We start from the raw sequence: 24,354 nt of genomic DNA, 5'->3' as shown, positions 1-24,354 counted from the left end.
TTCTCCCTCTTTTAATGATTTTTTATTCTTTTATATAGCTGCTTTGTTTGTTTGTAAAAGCTATTTGCTTGTAAATTATTTGTTTGTAAGCTACCTCCCTATTTATTTGTAAACTCTTTGAGGGCAGGGACTGTTTTTTGTCTCTTTTTGTATTTTAGGTGCTTAGCACAATGACTGGCACATAGCAGGCACTTAATAAATGTTGATTGATTGGCTATATGAGTGGATTCCATTAATAAAAATTAAGCAATTATCCTATAACTTTATATGGGCACTTATTTTGAAAATATCAAAGGACTTTTTTTGTCAGTAAATGAATGGTAGATTATGCCACAAAGGAAATGCCACTTTATTATCCAGTGAAAAATTCTAGTCACATATTTGTCTTACATATAAAAGGAATATAGTCTAGGAGTGAACTTAGTTTAATAGTAGAATACAATAAGCTTTAGAGCCCTTGAGGACACAGACTCTTGTAATCTATACTTGAGTTAAGGAGGAGGAGGGAGCAAGCTTAAAGGAAATATTTCACTCCTCCATTTCTTGCTCATTATAAAATTGGACAGAAAGAACTAGTACAAGACAAGTATTCAATTTAAAGCACAAAGACATACTGAAAACATACAACTTCTCACCTGATAAAAGGGAAACTATGCTGCAAAATTCAAAATTTAAAAATTTACAGACAAGAAGAGATGGGAAAAGAAATAGTAGGGTAACTACCAAGGGGAAAAAATAGCTTCAAATGTTACCTTTTTTTCCTTTCACCATGGAAGAATATTGACTATGGATTCAAGAAAGCAACAGGGATCATGGATTTACCCTTTGGCTATGATTACTCTTAGAACTCTGAGAAAGTAAAGTGTATACTGCCTTGTTTTTGGAAGTGAAAACTAAGAAAGTAGTCTTGGAATATAAGTATAGTATAGTGCAGCATGGTATAGTATAGTATGTATAGAACAGCAAAGTACGATACAGTATAGTATAGCATTATAAATAAAAGAATATAAGGCATAGAGCAATAGCATTCAAAGGAAGAGGAGGAAGAAAATGTCAAAAAGACTGAATAAGGAAGAGGAAGGAGTTGGAGGGACAAGAAGGTAGAAATAAAAGCAAGAGGTATAAAGAGGAAGAAAAATGGGCATACCAGTAATTAGATGCTGAGCCTTAGAAATTTGTTAAAATCACCATTCTGAATTCCTGGAGATATATGTGTGTGTGTGTGTGTGTGTGTGTGTGTGTGTGTGTCCTATGCCTAGCAATTATTTTCTACTTCTTGTTCTTATTATTTGAGAACAGCAGAATTTTTAATGATTAGGGGTAGAGCTTTGTTCATGGAAGGTAAAGAAATAAAAATCTTTTAACATTTTTCTCTCACTAGCAGAAATTCTGAAATAAATAAATGAGAAGGCTACTTCCTCCTTGAATTTTGATGCACACTTCAGAAAAAAAGCATCTCAAGTTGTAAAAAGAATAATCATAACCTAATAGACTAGAAAAACTGGTTTCATGATTGAGTCTCAAAGTGGCTTAATATCATATATGAACATTTTTGAGTTGTACTTAGTGTACTTAGTATTTAAGAAAGTTTATTTTCCATGAAAGAAAAACTCTTTAAGAATCCTATTATTCAAAGATTGTATATTTAAAGAAAAACAAAACAAAACAAAACAAAAAAAAAACAACTAGTGGGGAGAGTGTCACAAAATCACAGGAAGCTTCTCTTAAATATTTCAAATGCAGAATGATGCACATGCCTGCATGATTCGAAATCTCTTGAAATCCTCACCACATGGTTGTGTGATGGGGGAAAAAAATAACATTTGGAGTCACAAGACCAGATTTCTAATCCTGTCTTGCTTTCTACTTGTATGATCTTAGGAATGACATCGTAATGAAGATAGAATTAACCTTAAAGATCATATAGTTCAATTCCTTCTCATTTTATGAATGGACTGAAGCTTAGAAAAATTCAATGACTTGTCCAAGAAAATACAGGTAGGATTATAAGATCATAGATCAAGGGTCAGAAGGAAATTTAGAGACAATCTAGTCTAACTCTATTGTTTTACTGATAAGGAAACTGAAGAATAGATTAGGTGATTTTCCAAGGAAACAAAATTAGAAAGTAATAGAACCAAGATTCAGACCAATGACTTCTGACTTCAAATGCAGAATTCTTTCCATAGAACCAATTCACTGAGCTTCTCTGGACCTCAATTTCCTTCTCTGGAAGATGACCAGAGTGCAATGAGAATTTATTAAATTTTTATTATTTATCAGGCACTGTGCTAAAAGCTGGAAATAGATACAAAGACATAAGAGTCCTTGTCCTCAAAAAGCTTATATTTAAATGTAGATGCTAACTCTCACATGTATAAGTAGATTGGTTTATTGTCCTTTTAAGATAATATTCTCTTATATGGAACAGTTTAGGGATAAAAGGAACAGAAAAAATATTTTGACATGAAGTAAAGGATCAATATTAATTACTAAATGATATAAGGTATTGCTGCTGTTTGGGATAAGTATTTTGATACCTTAAAGGAGTAGAAAAAGAACTTTGTTTTGATTTTTTTTTAAAAGAAGAGTTTTCAAATGCTCTTTCAGGCATTTTAAAAAAATGAATGGTAGCATAAATGTAATTGCTCAAATCACCTTTTGAATGAAGTTGAATAACGCCTCACTTGTGAGAGAACAACTTGATGTTTCATAGAAGCAGAGAAAGAACTTATATTTATTTTAAAATGTAAAAATACAAGTATGAAGAAACACAGCTTCAATAACACAAAATGACATACTGGACCATGTTAAGGATTTACAGCTGCAAGTAATTATGCCACTTTAGCTCATTTGCATACAGCTAGCTGATTAAAGAGGATGAAACTTTAAAACCAGAAATCATATAAACATTTAGAATCTAAGGCTAAAACACTTTCCAGTTCCATAGTGAAGGTTGAAAGGTGAGACTGAGAAATCAGGAGAATCTCATTTAAATCCATTCAAGGGAAGGGAAGTGGAAAGAAAAATATAGCCGAAGAAATGCTATAGAAAGTCTTGTAAAAGAATCAAAGAGAAGCGTTGAAAAATCTAGAATCAGACAGCTGACAGAAAGTTTCAGCTGTTATCCCTGATTGATTAGAGAGGAAAAAAAAAACCCTTTAATTATGAAAGAGATTCATTCACAAGTATTGTTCTTCAGGGTCATCTAGAGCTTAACAATGGTGAAGTTTCTTACATGTCTATTGTCATCTTATGCCACTTCTGACTTGAAATGAAGAAGCAGAATTGAATCCAGGCTTTGCAGTGACTTAGTATCCTGGTAAGCTGACAAGGTTTTTTTCTTTCCCTTGCTCAATAAATCTGTCTGAACTTTGTTGCTGTGAACTCTGTTCTGATTGGACAATTTAGTATCTGGGTGGGCTTCTTTCAAAGACAAGAGTCTTGGGAACTGGTTCTCTGGATCAAATTGGAGTAACATTTTCTAAATGCTCTTTCAAGGATGATCGTAAATTGAAAGACTTCATATTAGCACATTCTAGTATAGAAGAGAAAAGGATTTGCCATGCAAAGAGCAGTGAATGGACCAATGCCATAAAAACTGTAGCACTCCACTTTTTTTTTTTTTTTTTTTTTGCCTCAGGAATATTTGTTTTCTTACCTAACTTACTTTTCTTACTTTATTAACATACTTCTCTGCCAAGTTGTTATATGTACTAACTCTTGTTCATATATACACATTGGTGAGAAAGTATTCCCATTTTGGGGTAGATTATGATGTATTTTATTATATGAGTCCCTTGACATTATTATACTCTTTGTCTTACTATTAAATGTATGGTAACTTTTAAGAATTAAAAGCATTATTATTGTGAAGGGTTACATTGTAAGAGGTTGACTATGTGAATGAGAAATGCATTAGTGAGAACTAAAGGCTAAAAGAGTGATGATAATAATAAAAATAATAACAATTCTCTTTTATATAGCATTTAGAAATTTATTTATTAACATATTTTATATATTAACTTAGTTGATTCTCATAACAGTACTGTGCTAATATTATTTCCATTTTACAGATGATCAAACTGAAACACAGAAAGTATAAATAAGGAAGGTGATAATATTTTGTCTTAACAGTGTTATCCTCTAAGACCCTGACAGAGTATGAATTTAATGAAATGTTGACATTTTCTCTGAGAACTTTAACTTAATATTGAGAGAGCCAACTAGAAACTCCAGGACATGCATGGGGATATGCCTCTCTTCCTCCCTCTTAAAGGGTAATACATGGATGAAAATACAGGAAAAGACATTTAGAATAAATGGAATAGTTGAAATAGGCAGGTGATGAATTCAAATAGGTCCATCCTGACAAAACAGAAAAGAAAGAGTATCTAGGAGCAGAGGGTACTTAAATTGGGTCAAATGCTGAAGAAAAGTAACTAGAAAAGGGGGGCAGTAATCCATATATAAAGATCCCTGCTGGGGGATACTGACAATCAAAATCATTTATTTTTATATTTATTATTTAAAACATAAATACCATCTATGTTTTGCTGTATTTTATATTTTATTTTATTAAACATTTTCCAATTACATTTTAACCTAGTTTAATTACTCTAGAAGTACTATGGGTCACATGCTGCAGTTCATGTTATGCTGGACACTTTTGTCTTATTAGAACATTAGAGGAAATTAATTTTTGTTTGGTTCTTTGTATTCCTAATATACTAGGTATTTAATGAATAGTTGAATTAAATTAGAAAATACTATGTCTATATCTATGAAAAATTATAGTATTTAAAAAACCAGTCTTATTATAACCAAAGCAATATTCCATCACACTAAATTGTATATGAAAGAATGTATTCCTATATTAAATAAATAGTTGCTTTTGGATATCAGATCAACGATTTCTATGATATTTTTAGAGACTTCTGCTTTGACAATAAGGACTAAAATTTGGCAGAGATAATTATACATCTTTGGAAACATTCTATGGATGACAATACATTGTTATTTAATATTATAAAAAACCTAACAATACAATTAACTGCAAAACAGAGGAACTCTTCCCCTTTAGTTAATATTGAAAAGATGCTGTTATTTGAATACTTCATGTCATGACAGTTTGAGAGCAGTATTTCATAATCAGACTTCTTATTAACTTGCTTATTCGTCTGAATTTCACATCAATCTTCTGTTTTTATATACTAGCATTATTTTTGAATAGCATCAGAACACAATCATATACATTTGTGAGTCTTTTCTCCTTTAATAAGCATCGTAAAATTATATCCTCATGTTTCAGAATTGGAAGGGATTATAGAGATTACAGAGTTCAATCTACTAATAATAGACGAGGGATCTAAGAATTAGAGAATCCAGTTCCTGACTCCAAATTCTATATTCTCTATACTGGTGTTTTTGTCCTTCATTTTCAAAGAGGACCAATGATATCACAGGGTGATATCTTGACTTATGTGAAAATTGGATTTAAATAAGGCAGAGTTGCACAAAGTTGCATCAACCTTACTCCCATTTTCAGATTCATCAAAATCCAATAGCAAGAAAAAAAAGTCAAAACAATTGGTGCTGGTGCAATGTCTGGCCAAACTTTAAGTGTTCTACCGTACCTGCTTCAGTTGCCTTCATGGTCACTGGAAAACACTGTTCTCATCTTTCTATGCTTTGGATAAACATCCACTAACTCGTTGACAAGTCTATTGGTTGCTTTCAATCATGTTTATTTCATCTGTTGAAAAGTTTTAATGAATTATGGCCAAAGTGTATCTTATAGCTTCTTGGAGCCATAAATGAGAGTTAAATGTCAGGTGGATGAGAATCCCTGAAAAGGTCCTGGCAAGCCCTCACACCAGAAGTGGTAGTCCTTTTTCAATTCCCCACACATTCCATTCTATTCAATATCGTACTAGTACTATGATTAGTATAATTATCACTACCACCATCCTACTACTACTACTACTACTACTATTACTGCTACTACTACTACTTTTTCTCCTTGTTCTTCTTTCTCTTTTTTCTTCTTGTTCTTGTTCTTCTCCTCCTCCTTCTCTTTCTCCTCATTTTTCTCTTCCTCCTTTTCCTTTTTTTTTCTTTCTCCTCCTCCTCAACTACCACTACCAGCACTTCCACCACCACCTTTACCACTACTACTACTAGCTGAAATGTATATAATTCTTTTTATTCATAATTTCATTTCATTCTCATGACAAGCCTAAGAGAGAGATACTCAATATTATTCTTATTTTAAAGATCAGAAGCCAAGCTTGACTTTCCTAAGGTCATAAAACTAATAAAGGATAGAGATGGGATTTAAACCAAGATCTTCTTGATTTCAGGTCTAATTCTATATCTCTTGTACCATTATATTAACTCCTTAAACCATTACATTAAAATTTGAGGGTTTTTTCATCTTTGTTTAGGTTTCAGCTTTGTGTTTACTCTAGTTTCAGAAAATCTGCTGCATCACTGAAACATCTTCAAGCTTTCTGCAGTTGACAAAGTTCTACCTCTTCCTTATCTTATTAGATTATGTCTTTTAGTCATGTACTTGCAAGCTCTTCAGTTTACTGTCCTTCAGTAAACTCTATTACAGTTTATATAGTATATACTATATAGTATAAATACTACTCATTTATGCCTTAATTTTCTCTCCATCTCTTAACATTTCCATTCATTATGAGCCCTTCATTTAACTTTATTGAGAATAGTGGATGTTCATCGAGACTGAAAATTTAGGGAGATAACATATCAGGCCCAACATAACCTAATTATTGGACAAGTTATCTTCCTGAAATATCTGTACATCTGGCTTTGTCTCATGGTACCATGGTACCATTGGCAGTTCTGAGACGTGATATATCTGGGAAAAAGTAGGAAAAAAACCCACTTTTTTCACAGTCACATTTATTTTGTTTCCTGGGGTAATGTTTCATTTACTTAGTGATAATTTTTTTCTTCAATTTCAATTACCTGGTATAGTCTCAAGTACAGAAAAAATAATTTCAGTTTTTTTTTTAAATCTGTGTAATGATGAGGAAGAAATCTGTCACAAAGCTTATATAATTTTTATAAAAGGAAAAGCTGAAGGCATTCTCAATTTCTCACCAAATCATAGGTGAAATAAGGATAAAAGCCAATGAAAAATCAGTGAGAAAAGATAGCTGACAATCAAGGAAAAAAACATGCATTTTAAATAGCCACCTAAATATCTTTAAATGCACAAAATATTCTGGGATACTTTAAAGTAGGGAGAAACATTCTTAAATTCTTCAACAGTTATTAATATAGCCAATTACAGGCAAGTATAGAAATGTATGTAGGATGTTGACCTTGACTATTTATAGAGAACAGAAAGCATGGATTATATATTTTAGGAATGGTTTCTTCAAGAATTATGTAAAAAAGCTTTGATGCTTAAATTAATAATCATCAAGTTTTTTTAATGCTTTTTTTGTGGAATATTTAATTTTATTTGTCTGCTTATGAAATTTGGTAGATTTGTGACTTCACAATACAGGCACTTCCACCAATGATGCATATTGAAATCCCTCCACAATTTTTTTTTCTTTTCTTTTCTTTTTTTTTTTTATCTTGTGAATTCCCTTATTTATGGATCTCCTATTTGCTGGAGCCTTTCCTCAACTCCTCATACCTCTAATTTCCAATGTACCAATGTATAATCAGACTATCCATCTGTTTTCTTTTCTTTTATTATATAACTGGCTTAATTCAGCGTTGTCATCCCCATTGTCTTTTATGCCACTTCTCACTTAAAATTGTCATGTGTGACATAATATTGTTTCTTTATATTCATCATATGTCTTTTAGTTCCTCTTTGGGTTATTTGTAATTTCATTCCTCTGAGAACAGTGTTGTGTTTCATAGCCACAAAGAACTATCAGAAGAACGCTAACTGGTGTTGAAATGATAGTCTTGGGAGGAGGAAAGGATGTACCAAAAAAATGCACAGTTACTCAAAAATGACTCAGTTTCTCTATTCCCAATACATTTTTGGATTCAAGTCATCATCCATATATCCTACTGATAAAACACAAAGGCCAAATACAAAAAAAAAAAAAAAAAAAAAAAAAAACTGAAGCCTAACTGCATGCCATAGTTATATGATATTTTAAAAATTCCATTTTGTTTTTCTCATGTGGATGGCTAGATCAATTTCTTTCATATTGAGTGGCTTCCACTTAGAAAGCTTAAGAATTTAATAACATTAGACAAAAGCAAGCAATTGTTGGAGGGTGCACAGATGTAAGAAATCTCAAAGGAGAAGAGACTTGAGTTATATTATTTGAAGGAGAAAAGTATATTTAATTCAGAGAAAAGAAGACTCAGAAAGGGCATCAAAGCTATGTTCAATTATTTAAAGAGTTGTTCCATAGATTAGGCAGAGATAACTATGATCTTTTTGAGATACCAATTTTTTTTTTGAGGGGGCTTAAGGGAAAATTTTTGTAGAATATTTCTTTAAGATGATGTAGTATTATATTGAATCTTGAAATTATGTTTTTTCTCTGTAAAAATTGTGGAGACAGTATGATTCATAATTAGTATGTGTTTTGCAAAATTTTAAGTTTTGATATTGCTTCCAAGAATGTATGTAAAAAAGTTTGTGAAATAAGTAAAATAATCAAATCCAATTACATCCTACAATTCAAAAACAAATAAAATGAACATTTCCAAAGTGTCTCTACCTTTCTAATAGGAATCAAATTTGGAAAATTTGAGGACTTAAGGAGAATTTTTGTTTTTTTTTTCCCAAGAAAGTCATAAGTAACTGTAAGTTTATAATGGAAGGATTTTAATCAGTTAAAGATAGCATTCTATCTCCTCAACAGAATAATTTGGTAGTAGGTATACTGACATAGTAGTGACTGACAAAGGAAACTCCCTTGAGTTGGATTCTATCAGCAATGTCAGAGTAACTGCTAAATATGATAGTTTTTAGAAATTTCACTTAGAATGATACAAAAAAAAAGGTGTTCTATAAATTAAAAAAAATTCTCAAATTGAAACAGTATGTTTCTGTCATCTTAAATTTAAGTTGAAATCATTCAACATTTTTGATGCTCAACCATATTGTTTCTATTTCCCCCATGACATCTACTGACTTACAAAATAAAATATTCCTTACAATGTCTCAATCTTTTCATTTATTGAATGAAACAAGTCTTCCTTTTAAATTGAAGAAAAATTGCAAACTGTCTCTATAAAATTTAGGAAAAGGCAAGAGAAACTCCTTTAAAGTCTCTGTATTAATGGGGGGTAGTGTTGAAATTTAGATTTAAGTGTTTAAGACATAATGAAAAAGATATTTTGTAATCAGGGTGCCAACATCATTGACTTTTGTGAATGCAACTGTTAGAGCACTATATATAATATTTATGTTATATATGTTTCTATATGTTAACGAAATAATTACAATCTTTCCCTATAACTCCTATTTTTATTTCTATTTGTTCTTCCTATGTTCCCAAAGAATTGGAATGGCTTATGCTGAATCATAGAATTAATATCATGTAAAGGAAACGCCACAGAAAAGAAAGCATCAACATAGATCTATATCTATATCTATCAATCAGTCAATCAATCAAATTTATTTGACTGCCCATCTAACTATATTCATAGCTAAGTTTTGATACATATATACATACTGTATATATATATGTGTGTGTGTATGTACACACACACAACATAACACAATGCCTTGCACATAGTAGACTTAAAATGTTTATTGAATTAATTTATAACTAAGAAGCATATATCTCACATAAATATAATATGTAACTAAATTACTGAGTTAAATAATAATCTTTTCATTAAATTACTTGGGATATAAAATGCCACCAACAAGATATAATGAAAAATAGAACTAAAATCATCAACCAAGCTAATCTTTCTTTTTCCAAGTCCTTGCTGAATATATGATGTTCAACATCCAGCATTTTTATCCTACAGAATAAAACATTTTCCATTAGGTGATTTGTTCAGTGCAAATGTTTTGCACTTGATCTAAATCATCTCCTCCACCTCTATACAAATTAAACTGAAGATAGCACATTGAATTCTAAAGTGTTAAGGTGGTGGATTTCTTTAGCCAGGACTGACAGAAATGGAACATGTCTTAAGTGACAGTTTCTAAATGTTCCACTTACATTAATATACCTCATAAATCTACATTTGACTTCCCACAAATACCCAGGGAAAACACAATTCATTGACAGACTTAAATGCTTGTTTGGGACTTATATAGTAATAGTTTTGAACTTGTGGAAATAGATCATAGGATTATTAGAAGTGGGAAAAAATTTAAATGTCATTTAGAGTAACTTCCTCATCTGAAAAAAGGAGGAAACTGAAATCTAGATAAGACAAAGTAACTTATTCAGGTTCACCTTGAGAGTTAGTAGCAGGGTTAATACTAGAACCTGTCTCTGATTTCCTAAAACAAACTTCTTTGTTGATTAATGCTATTTTTTTGTTGTTGTTGTTGTACATTGGATACAGTGAGCCAATATTTAACCTCTATGCCACATATCATTGTTGCAGGACCCTAGGATCAAAGATGTAGTGCCAAAAGAGTTGTCAGCTGCTATCTAGTTGAAATCCCTCCTTTTAGAGATGAGGCAAATAAGATCCAGGTAAGTTAAGTGACCTGGCCAGTCATACATCATAGGAATGTTTAATCTGACTTAAAAAAGTTTACAAATTAATGGGAAGAAGACATGTATAAAAGTAAATGATATGAGAGAGAACAAAGTAAGTGCAAAAGAGATCCAAATAAAATACTGTGAAGAAAGAAAGAAAGAAAGATCACTTTTACCTGTACATTAAAAGAGAGAGGCTTCATGGAGGAAATGGTACATGAGTTAGGTTTAGTTTTCAATGCTAAATATAATGTACTCAGGGATGTGAGTCCATTCAAGATACAGAGAAAGGTTAAAATGAACTAAGCATAGAAGTAGAGGGTGACTAATATATTCTAAATTTTCTAGCTTGACTAGAATATAAAATGGGGAATAGTATACAGCTCATCTAGATGGGAGCTGGATTATGGGCACCCCAATTCCAAAGTTACAGTTTTATATTCTATTTGGGAGGAAGTAGGGAACCAATGAAGGTTTTATTTTACAGGAATAGACTTATCAGAGTGGTGAAACATGAGGAAAATGATAGACATATGCAGGAGAAATAAGAGAAATGAAAGATTAAGTAGGAGGTGATTAGTGTAGGCTCACATGAGAATATGTAGCCGCTTTTACCAGAAGGAATGTGCTATCTTACTTCCAATTGCCTATAAAAGTGAGAAAGCTAAGAACACAGATGGAAACTCTATAAGGCCTCAGAAAAGTGACTAAACATGCCTCTTTAAGGGTACTTGGCTTTATTCATCCTGGATAGATTATTCACTTAGCTACATCTCATGGGGAATTATAGACTTTCATTTAATGAAACAGAAGACATATAATGAGTGTAGCCAAATTCCATAAATTAAATTGTTTAAAACATCCAAATGAAGCATCTCTGGGGAAAAATTAATTTCCCTACCTGATGCACTCCTCTAGATTACCAAATATCTGCTCCTTAAAAAAAAGCTAATGCTTTTTCTTAACTAACTCAGAATCAAACATCTAAGACTTTATTGATAGCAGTCACTAATACATATTTAGTAAGCTGTGAAAAAGAAAGTTTTCATTAAATGAAGAAATAAAATCAAAGCAGAAATGATTATTTTTCTATTATCATCATAATAAAAGCCCAATAGTCCTGGTACCTGTGTATATGTGGGAGCAAGCAAGAAAGAGAGAAACAGAAAGACATAGAGAGAGGAAGGGAAGAGAGAGAGAGTGAGTAAGTGAACAAGCAAGAGCAAAGGAGAGAAGCAAAGAGACAGAAACAGAGACAGAGAGAGACAGAAAGACATAGAGAGGCAGAGAGAGAGATGGAAAGACACAGAAACAAAGACACAGAGAGGTACACACAAAGAAACAGAAAGAGAGAGAGAGAGAGAGAGAGAGAGAGAGAGAGAGAGAGAGAGAGGTGGGGAGGGAGGAAGACAGAGACAGAGACACAGAGAGGCCTCAGAGAGAAAGAAACAGAGAAAGAGAGAGAGAAAAAAGAAAGACAAAGACAAAGACAAAGAAAGACAGAGACAGAGAGATAGACAGAGTGACAGAGACAGAGACAGAGAGAGACAGAAAGAGACAGAAAAAGACATTGGAATCCTAAGCTAAGGTTGGTATAAATTGGTTTTTTTTTTTTTATCATCCAGTAAAAAATGTTATCTTTGAAGAAAAGTGAGGCAGGAGAGATTTCCTCATTATGTCTGAAGTAGTCTGATGTTCTTGGATGGCTTCTTCTATACTGTGTTTGCCTAGGGTTAGGGTGGAGTGTCAGTATCTGCTGTGCTGCCAGAAGTCTTTGGCATTGACAACAATGCTACATTTGTTAGTCATAGATATATCACAAAATCATCTTTGAGCCCTCTGCTTGGCTTCTTGGGTGATCCTTGTGTTATAGGTCATGAAAATCTGATACTCATTCCGATACAGTCTAGAACATTTTACTGTATTCCAATTCTTTTAAGCTAATCCTTGTATACAGAGAATCTAGAAATGGTTCAGGTTTTGGTGAAGTTTGTCCAAATTCATAGCAAGTCCTACATCTTTTGCTCAATATACACATTACATATTAGAATTATAGGATCAGGGTCTTAGATATGACTCATACAGGGCCTTAGAGATAATAAAGTATAAATCTTTCATTTTCCAAAGGAGGAAACTGAGGCTCAGCAAGATCAAATGATTTTCCCTAGGTCACAAAAATAATAGGAAACAGGGCTAGGATTTGAAACTAGATTTGTGGAGTTTATTTTTTAACACAATGCAATGAGGATGGTTATGCTATAATGGAGGGATTTTATCAGTATTCATTCATTCAAGATATATATGGCATTTGCTTATTTGCTTTGATGAGGAAAATTGCTAACCAGGTGCTCCTTATATTGATGAAATCACAGGTCTGATTAAAAAAGGAAAGGCAATTAGCAAGTTGTCTGAATTTTTTTCTCTTTGAAGCAGTCCAGAAAAATTTTAAGGCCTTTGAATCCTTCAAACATTCTAAAAATAGTTGTCATTAAAGAAAGTCATGAGACATCTTGTGTGGCTGTCCTTGGTCTCCTAAGGAACTAAATTTTACTCAGTAGGGTTGACTGCCATTGACTAAAGAACCAAATTCCATGGAAAGGTCTCAAATGATTCATTATTCTGGTTGTGCAAACAGAGCATAAAGCTGCAACAGAAAACGAAAGGCATCCATCATGTCCACTTTTTATAATGGAGGCTACCTTCTTATATTGTTGAGAATTTCCATTTGATAAGCCATTTTGAAGGTTCAAATAAGCTGTGTTTTATTTTTAACATTCTCAGGTACGGGCCAAAGCCCAAATTATTGTAGAAATAGATTTTTTTGAGAAAAGGGAGTATATCAAGGACAAGAAGCCTCATTTCATAAATTTCTTTTTAATTCTTTATCCCTTGACTTCTTAGTCTGTACTACCAATTCTAATGAACATTCTGTGTTCCTTAACCATGTACACAAGGGATCTGAAATTTTCTATTTGATGACATTTTGTCTTGGTTGTCCCTTCTTTGCTGCACCATCTGGCTACTTGACAATCTTTGTTGCAGCAGAACAGCTTCACTTCTATCAATAATAAATGCTGTGGATCTCAGTTCTTTGCTGATGAAGTTTAGTGCAGAGGATTCAGCTTCAGTTTCAGAAACATGCCAAATTACTTCCACTCTTTCAAGTCCTCAATCAGTTTTTAATCTACTCTTGAAACCAAGTTCAACTCTCAACTACCAACATTCTAAGTCTCATACTAATCTTTTTCTTCCATGGCAAATAAATGATTTTTCCAGAGAATTTATCATCACAGACTTTGGACATGTGAAAAATTCATATGGTTTTTTCATTTAATTGCATTAATTATTATCCATTGAACTGGTCTTTGCTTTTTCAGGCTAATTTATCTTTTATGGTTATATATAAATACAAAAGCATCAGATATTTGTGCATTTGAACCAGTCACAAAACTGAGGCTAGTTATCTTTCAGTTAATTTAGATTGTCCATTATTCCTTTCAAAAATATTGAACCACTTTTAGGGGCGATATTTGATGTTACTTTTAGCAGTATTCTGATACACACTTTCTTTTTTCTAAAAATTTTGCTTTTATTGTTATTGTTTTTATGTTGTTCAACACATTCTTATCCCCTTTTTGGGGTTTTCTTGGCAAAGATACTGGAGTGGTTTGGCATTTCCTTCTCTAGTTCACTTTAGAGATAAGGAAACTAAGACAAACAGATAAGTACTTTAGTCAGTCATGCAACTATTAAATGTCTTGTATTCAGGTCTTCCTGACTTGAGGTCTGATATTAAATATACTATACCACATAACTGTCCTTTAAGAAGTTGAATCCTGCTAGTCCATCCTTGACTTTAAAAAGAACTTTAAATTTGCGAAACATCTCAGTTCTTCCTCACAACAGTGGATTACAAGTCATATTATTTCCATTTTATGAATGAAGAAACTAAGGTTCTGAGAAGACAAAGCAGATTCAGCCTAATCATCTCACTGATAAGTGTAAGAGACAGGAGTCAAACTCAGGTATCTCCTGACACTAAGGGTGATTATAAATAACATCTGAATCTTTATCCCAATACAAATTGTTAGTTTTTCCTTAAAAAAAAAAGATATGGAGACATACTTGGGACTTGGTTGACTCAGGGAATTAAAAGATTTTATGTTAGTTTCTCAATTCTTAAATACAAAGCAGCAAGAATGAATTCTAACAGATTCTCTGGATTATGCTAGGCAAGAGAGTTTCATACTTAGGCAAGAGAGTTTCATGGAGCTAAATTAACTCAAGATAACCTCAATCTCTAGACATGCTGAATATTTTCCTCCAGTTTTGATTAAAAATTCATTTATTTTTAAAAGATCCTATGACATATATTCTAAGGTCACTATAAACAACTAAATTGACAGAATTTCAAATTAGTATTAATGATTAAAATATAGACTCTGAGATTCAATGTCCTCTAACACCCAAGATTATATTTTCTTCACTAGGCTATTATATTGGACAAAATGGACTTTAGAAAAAAAATTAGATTAAAATAAAAAGAAATTGCAGGGTCTTTCTCAATAAGAACGATAACAAAAAAAAAATCTAGTTAATTGAGGTTTAAAGAAAATAATTTTACCTTCTGACTACTAAAAAAACCAATGTTTTCCATACAACTATGCCAAATTCTCTTATGAGAGATATAATATAAATAAGAAATTATTTAATAATTCAGTTTTATTTTTTTTTTTTTTTTAGGTTGTCACCTTTCTACCACTAAGCTATTTAGGTCACCCTTCTGCTCTACTCTCACAAAATACTCTCATAGTTAGGAATGAAAAAATGCTAATTTAACAAAAATGCAACTTGAAAGGAAAGTCTAATGATTTTTTAAAGGTTAATGTTAAATGCATAAATTTTGGATTTATAAAAATTGTTGATGTCATCATAACTTCTATTATTCCAGGGAACTGAGAATAGATTGAATATTTAAAAAGATAGAATCTACTGATATTTTTAAAGAGATAAAACTCTATCAAAGCATATTCCAATAGGTCAGATATTTCTCCTGTAGAGGATAACTCTCTAGAACAATGATGTTGCTAGTAAGAGCACATATTACATTAGTGTACTAGAGTATCTTATCAAAGACATCAAAAGTAAATAGCAATGTTGAGCAATTTCAACTTTCAACAGTTTAATAAGCTCTCAAATATCACAATTTATTTTTGGAGAATTGGACTTATTAAGCAAACAGGCAATGTACTAGATGCTTCTATAGTTCAGGAGAGTAGGACCCTTCCAGAATGCTGTTGGTCATTATTAATCATCTGGTCATTCATGATATCTGTATGTGGCAACTCAATTTTCCTTCCTTCCCTCTTTCCTTCTTTCCTTTCCTTCTCTTCTTCCCTATTATAGCCTTAGCTACAGATGCTCTTAAAAGCATTTTTTCTTTTATTTTGCACTTCTGACCCCCTCCCAAGATGATATCTTGGGGCTTGCTGGCTAGATTTCTTACGGATCATGCCTTAAACCAAAACCAATCTTATTCTCATTGATTGACCAGGACTTTCCCTAAAAGTCTTGGTGCACAAATTTATTTTATAACATATGTAAGAACATTTTGATCCCTACGCCAATGAAATTTGACATCTTTGTGGTTTTTGTTGCAAAAGACAGACTACATTCCCTACCTTCATTTCAATTTGTTTGGTGTCTAGATTCTGAAATAGCAGCTTTACTCGAGTTTTCCCATCATCTGAAGATCCTTTAAGCTGAGAGAATTTAAACCTCCAGAGAACATTCTGTTTTAAAAAAAAGATATTAATTAGTAATTTGTCATTGAAATTATTGAAATTCACTGTTATTTTTAAAAATGTAAATAAGTTGAACATGCTATTTAAAGAAATTCAGGTTTTCACAGAGATTTACCCTACTGTTGCTATAACCCTGACATAACATTTTATCTTTACAAAATATTTTATATATATAGCATATTTCTAAAGACTTCATTTCTTTTCCACCACACACCCATAAGGTAAAAAAAAAAAATAAATAAATATTTTTATCTTCTCTCAGCTGATTAGACTGAGACAGACTTGCTTACTCAAGCCTCTGCAACTAGTAAGTAGCAGAGCAGAAACTTGAAACTAACTCATCTGACTAGCAGTCCAGAGAATCTTCCATAACCCCACCTTCCTGTTCTACAAAGAGTGTATATTATGTTTTTTCTTCTCTTTTTATCAATTCAAACATCTCTTCATAGATCCAACAGTTTCTCTCACAGTTAGTGCTATATTAGGAAGGATGAAAGGAACAAAGGAATAAAAAAGGGAGGAAGCAAAGAAGAAAAGAAAGGATAGAAGGAAGCTATCAGCATTTATTCAATGTCTATGTGCCATTGTGCTAAGCATTTTATAAATATTATCTATTTTATTACATCATTATCTGTTTAGTTCATTATATGTCTGAGTCTACAGTTTTCTTTCATCTGATTATAACCTTTCTATTCTCCTCTTCCCCTTAACCCTCTCTATCTCTCTGTCTGTCTCTCTCTATTCCTCCCTCCTTCCCTTCCTATTCTTCCTTTTCCTCCTCCTTTTCCCCCTCTTCTTCCTCGATTTCCTTCTTTCTCCTTCCCTCCCCCCTCTCTCTCCCTCTCTCTTTCCCTCCCTCTCCCTTTCTCCCTCCCTTCTTCTCTCTGTCTCTGCCTCCCTTTCTCACACTCTCTCCTCCTCTTTTTTCTCCTCCTTTTCCCCCTCTTCTTCCTCGATTTCCTTCTTTCTCCTTCCCTCCCCCCTCTCTCTTTCTCCTTTAATGTCTCTGTCTGTCTATCTATCTGTTTCTCTTTGTGTCTCTCTGTCTCTATCTGTCTGTCTGTTTCTCCCTCCCTCCCCCCTCTCTCTTTCTCCTTTAATGTCTCTGTCTGTCTCTCCCTCTTCCTTCTCTTTTTCACTTCTTCACTGTGTGTCTCTCTCATAGGTTCCTGTTTTTATACTGAAAACTTAAGGAAAATGTCATTTCTTTGCCTGGAAAACTTTTGGCACATAATACCCTGTTATTGCTCTAGTATAGAAGACATGGTCTAGTGGAGGGCAAATAGAATGAAAAATTTTAATCCTGACTGACACCAACTCCATCAGTGGCCTTGGGCAAATCATTTAACCTTAGTTTCCCCTGGACCAAGTTGGAAAATATTGATAAAACTGCTTTTTTGCAATGTTGTGAAAATAACTGAACATTTACTAAAGTACTTAAATATGAAAATACATGCTATAAATTTTTACTCCTTTAATTTTTAAAAAAGACAGAGAAAATAAAAACTTAATGTCTATATATTTGATAAAAGATAGCCTTAATTATAGGTTTTTAAAAATTATAATAAATGCCTTCCACTGCTGTAAAATCTATGACAAAATAAATGCATTTTTTATACCAAGCTGTGATCTTTTTTTTTTAATTAAAAGATTTTATTTTTAGATAATTTTCACAAATTTTCCTTAGTGTTAATGTTTTGGAGGCATGGGGATGCAATGTAGGTAGTGGATTGGGCATTTTAATTTCTTGCCACCTTTTGGCCTATTTTTTTTTTTAATAAATCTCCATTAAACTAAGGTGTTGTAGCATTCTAAAACATATTGGGAAGTTTGTAAAGATTGTGCTTTATATAAAAAAGTTAAAGTGTATAGGTTCCACTTAAATAACTTAAAATAAAATCTCTATCTGTATATAGAAAAAAGGAAAAAGCTCAAAAAAACCCCCAATAAATCCCAGAATATTGGAAGAATGACTTCTAAGTCTCTTTCTATCTCTAAATGTATATAATTTAATAATAATAATAAATTCACATTATATAGTTCTTTAAGGTGAACACATTTTTTATCACAATATACTTTTGAGTTTGCTATCAAAAGCATGTTTATCCCTATTTCACAGATGACTTGGCCAAGGTCATACAAACTACTTTAGGGATCTATTAAAGCTTATGCAAATGAACTCAGCTTTTAGGAGCAACCCCATTAGAGATAGTTTCTCACAGAACTGTACACTCAATTTTAGAAAGCATTAATCTACTCTCTTGACAGTATCTTATTTGCTTACCAAAGCATAATAACTTTAGTCTCAGGGTAAAGCTAAACATACTCTTTGAAGACTTAAAACTGAGCATAAAGTTTGAGCATGAGCTATTAAACTTGCTTTCCTCTGATTTGTAATATGATTAGCTATAGATATCTAATAAGTTCCCTTTTTTGCATATCCCTGCAGTTATATATTGTAAGATCAAAAGAAATCTGGTGATATCTGATGAATAACAACTTTTTCCAATTGGCTCACTAAATCAATACTACACTATTAATGCAATCCACAGTTCTTTGAACTTCAGTGAGGCTTGGTTTAAGTTTGATTATGACAAGGAGGTAGGCTTAGAGGAGCTTAAAGATACCATTTTAAAATGTTGAGAACATGGGAGTGGGGGTGTGTGCCTAGATGTCAAATTGCAAAAATAATATAAGGAATTGTCAATAATTGTAAAGAAATACCTATGCTTACATATTGTAATAGAGACTATGATCCAATACTAGCATCTTTTGAGTCATTATATCATTTCAATATAAATGTAATCATACTGCTGCCAGACAACATAAAGTGGGAAAGCTTGCTTGTTTAAATGATTATATATGCATTGTTATACTTCTAAAAAATGAAGAATAGTCACTAAGAATAATGACTAGTAATTTTCAGGTCAAGCAATGAGTACATTTTATGGTTAGAAAAGACAATAAAATATGGCTCTACTTAAACACACTTGTACACACTGGCCGCCCAGATTCTAACTGTACAATTATTATATTCATTAATTCATGAGTTGGGTAATGAGAGGTGACTTTATTAGCTTCATGGAAATTTATGTCCAGGTGGGACATATTGACAATTGACTCACTAGTAAGGAAATGAAAAGAAATGTATTCTCCCTAACCCTTGAATTATTCTTTGCTAGGGATGGATGTTGAAAAAAGAGACCCTCTTTCAGTTCACCAGAAACACTAAGTTATGTTTCAAATTATGAATGTCACTTGAGATCATAGAAATACAATTGAATTTTGATTTAGACTTGAAACCATAAGAGCTGACTTCACATTTTGGCTCGGCCATTTCCTAGGCAGAAACTACAATTAATTAATTACAATAGAATGTTATCATGTTTAATATAATTTGGGGCAGCTAGGTGACACCTGAAAGACCTGAATTCAAATTTGGCTTCACATGCTAATTACTTGAGTTACCCTGGATAAATCATTTAAGCTTTGTTTGATTCAGTTTCCTCATTTGTAAAATGAGGATTATAGATACATACCTTGCAGGACTATTGTAAGGATCTGATGAGATTGTATTTGTTTTTGTTTTAAAGCACTGGCAATAACTGGTATATTTCTTTCTTTTCTTATTTTTTAAAAAACATTTCTCTCCAGTTACATGCCAAATTTTTTTTTTACCATTCATTTTGGCAATATTTTGAGTTTCACATTTTTGTACTTTTCTCTTTCCTTTACCTCCCTTCTTCCAAATATGGTAGGCAATTTGTTATAGTTTATACATGTGCTATTATGTAAAATACATTTCCATATTAGTCACAATTCTGAAAGAAGAATCAGGTCAAAAGAAAAAAAAAATACATGAGAGAGAATAAACTGAAAAAAACCCCATGCATTGATTTGCATTGAGAATCTATCAGTTCTTTATCTGAATGTGGATAACACTTTCCTTCATGAGCCCTATAAGGGCTCTGGATGCAGTTCATGCATATTTCTAATGAAGATTCATAGAGTTACTCTTAAAAGCTAGAAATATGTGTCATACTCATGGCCAGCTCAAGTTCATTTAACTCATGAATGGGAAGGTAAATTGAAAGAGTAACTTAGATAGGGAGTCCTATTAATTATTGTGAATTCCTTTAAAACTGTTCCAAAGAGAACAAATTCTTTTAATTTTTTTAGAGATAATCTTCATCAATTTAACACCCTGAGAGGATTAAATTAGATAGCCAGGAATTATGTTCTTTTCTTTCTATATATGAGTAATATAATTTTGATATTTCATCATGTCTTCCAAATAGTCAGCTTGCTTCTATTTTGATACCTTTAACAAGGGGGAAACATCCTTCAAAGACTGTGTATTCTGTTCTTCTTTTCTAAATGTGTCTGTGTTAGTTTTATTTAAAAAAAAACTAGATTATATATGTATATCTAATTTTTTTTTTACATATTTCCATATGAATCATATTGGGAGAGAAAAGTCAGAACAAAAGGAAAAAAAAAAAAACATGAGAAAGAAAAAAAAAACGGGAAAATAATATGGTTCAATCCATATTTAGTCTCCAAAGCTCTCTCTTTGGGTGCAGGTGGCATTTTCCATCCAAGGTTTATTGGAATTGCTGTGGATCATTCAATTGCTGAGAAGAGCTAAGTTTAACATAGTTGATCATCACACAGTCTTGGTGATGCTGTGTACAGTGTTTTTTTTTGGTTCTGCTTGCTTCATTAAGCATCAATTCATGTAAGTCCCTCTAGGCTTTTCTAAAATCAGTCTGTTCATCATTTTTTATAAAACAATAATATCCCATTACTTTACTTTCTTATACCTAATGCTGCCATTCCCCAGTTGATGGGCATTCACTTATTTCCCAATTCTTTACAACTACAAGAGCTGCTTGTGTATTATTTTCTTGAATAGCCTTGATTGTTGGGAAATACATAGAGTTAGTCCTAAATTACTCTTTTTTTGTGTGTATTGTAGGCAATGCTGAATCAGCATAAGATGTCCAGAAGGACAATGTAAAATTATATTAGAAGCCTTGAGAAACTTTAGAAGGCAAGTAGAGAACTAGAGAGACAGGAACTGAGAATTTAAGCTAAAAGAGATAAGGAGCCATATCACCTGGAAGAGTAGGCACCATAGACAGAAAAAAAACTGAAGAGTTAGAGAATCTGTACAGGTTTGAGGATGGATTTTTTAAATAACAGAGAATGAAAAAAGTAAAAAAAAATACACATACACACATGTACATATGCATGCATGTATTCTAGTAGAAGTAACAACCAGGATTCAAAATATCTCTAGTGCCTCTTGCTGTTCTTGATCATGTTCCTGAAAAGCATCTTGGATAAATTGATCAAAATAGAATGTCCTAGACACATAATTTATCTGGTATATGTAATGATTACTATATTTTGTTCAAAAGATTGGTATGTAGAATGTTAAGCACTATAGTTACATTTACTATAGCTTAAACTAAATATAGGACAAGCTATGTCTTACAATGGATAAAACAGTGGATTTGGGATTAGGAAATCTTCATAAGTTCAAATCCTGCCTCAGACACTTACTAGCAATGTGACTGGACACATTGCTTCAGTTCCCATTACTAAAATAAGCTAGATAAAAATAGCAAGCCACTTTAATATCTTTGCTAAGAATACCCCAAAATGGGATCATGAAGAGTTGGACACGGCTGAAATGACTGAACTATAACACATCAAATATATTTCTCTTTGGTCAAGTTGTAGAGAATGATCTTGAACATGTCAGGTGGATGCTAGGTGTATTCCATTGAACTGGTTTTATATTGAAGCTTAATAAATGCCAATTTGGTTTTCCAGAGATGAAATTCTTGAGATAGATAATAGGAAATGGCCACATAAATACCATGTTTGGTGATAATCAAAAAATTAGGGGCTGGAAAGTGCCTGCAAATAAAATAGATGGATCAGGTTATGAAAGGAAACTTATTATATTCTTGATCTACAGACAGCTAGGTTATTATGTGATTTTACTCTTAAGGATAATCTCAGAAGGTCATGTGAATTTAAGAATGTCAAAAAAAATTATAACATAACAAATCTGTAATCTTGAAGATCCTAGACTTTTCAAGTCCTTCACATTCAAAGTCAACATTTTTCCTGTTTTGTTACAATTCCTACAATGTAAAGAAGACTGTAGAGCTGGAGGGGAAATTAGAGAATATTTAACTTTACTCTCTCACTTTTTTTATAGATTGGGAAACTGAAACTCAGGGAGGCAAAATGACTATCCTGGAATTACACAAAAAAAGCAAAAACAAATAAACAAAAAGTAAATAAATAAACCTCAAATAAATAAATATACACATATATGTATATGTATATATATACACACACACGTACACACACACATATATATATATATGTAATACACACACACATATATGCATATGTATATATATCTTTGACTCCAAAATTCAGTGTTATTACCATTTGCTATTACTATGATGCTCTTTATCTTCCAAGATTATATTTATCCATTAGTTGGGATGAGTAAGATTATCAGGGATTATCAGAACTTGATCTATTGTATAAAGATTATCTAGAATATTAATAGCCCAGAGTAGAAATTGTTCTGAAATGTTTTGGACTTCTTGGATGTTTATTATTTATTAACAACGATATTCTTATTTGAGATAATATCCTAGTAATATGCATGGGAAAATGGAACTCTGTATAACCCAATGGCTAATGCAATGCAAGTAGATGATCTGTTCTTTATACAAGAGTCTCAAGAGGAGTAAGAAAAGAGACTTTGTTATAAATGTTTAAAAACTGATTACATTGGATACTTAATGTTCAGATGAGAATATTTTTAAAAAATTGAATTTGAAAAGGTGCCTACAAAAACTAAACTGATTGACAGTTTTCCAACTCCTTCAGATTTGCTAATCCATTTACTTTGTGCTAAAATACTGCAAAAATACAAAATAGAACAATAGGTCAGTGAGATCATATCAAGTGATATTTCACATTTCAATAAATATAATAATAGCATGTAATAGCAGCATACTAACAAAGGTTAAGTTCTTTTGGGGGGGTACCTCAAAATTTATTTAGTTCAACTTTCTTGTTTTGTTGATGAGGAAACCGAGGCTCAGGGAGAGTAAGTTGTCTGAGGTGATACAGATAGTAAGTAGCAGAGCTAAGATTTGAATCCAGGTCCTCTGATTCCATATGCAATATTCCATGCACCACAGAATACTACTAACATTAAGTAGGGTAGCTAGATAGCACAGAAGATACAGCTTTGGCCTTGGAATCAGGAGGACATCTATTAAGTGAAGTTTTCCATACACATGTCAAAATAGGGATTCATAAATAGATAAGTTGATATATAAGAGGAAATCTGTTCATTATTTTGTTCAACCAACCAATAAACCTTTATTGAGCAGCTATTGTGTTCCAGACACTGTGATATATGTTAGGAAGATAAAAAGGGTCGAAAAACAATCAAGAGGCTTACAATTTAATGCAGAAAGTTACACTGTATATATTGTTAAACAAATCCTAATTTCAAGGGGATGTAGATAAAGGTCCCAAAAATCAGTTAGGTCTAAAATGTCCACAAGATACTGATTCTGTTCCTTACCTCAACTATATTCATCAGGAAATTTTATCTTTCTTTGCTAATACTTAGGATTCTCAGGCAGGGAATTTAAAAAAAAAACTGAATATAAATAAGCATTTCTTGAATGCTAATGTGAGCAGTTAGAAGTAGAAATATAACTATACCTATAGTATAGTTCCATGAGTAGCTAAGTTTTGTTTCCACAATTCTTCTATGACTTTCCTCAGCTTAAGTTGAAGACCAAAGGTAGAGG

The 24,354-nt window shown here is 32.2% G+C and overlaps 1 protein-coding gene across 2 annotated transcripts in view; it reads right to left on the bottom strand.

Annotated features, from left to right (window-relative positions):
- Window positions 1–24,354, bottom strand: part of SNTG2 (syntrophin gamma 2) — a 640,226-nt gene that overhangs the window by 30,932 nt on the left and 584,940 nt on the right. For both annotated transcript variants that reach the window (XM_051976027.1, XM_051976028.1), the window contains one exon: window positions 16,367–16,477. In XM_051976027.1, the coding sequence (XP_051831987.1) occupies window positions 16,367–16,477 (111 nt within the window). The remainder of the gene's footprint in view (window positions 1–16,366; window positions 16,478–24,354) is intronic.

This window comes from Antechinus flavipes, chromosome 2, assembly GCF_016432865.1.
Source record: "Antechinus flavipes isolate AdamAnt ecotype Samford, QLD, Australia chromosome 2, AdamAnt_v2, whole genome shotgun sequence".
Lineage (NCBI taxonomy): Eukaryota > Metazoa > Chordata > Mammalia > Dasyuromorphia > Dasyuridae > Antechinus > Antechinus flavipes.
The sequence above is the reverse complement of the archived record's forward strand: the minus strand, read 5'-3'. Positions and strand labels throughout refer to the sequence as shown.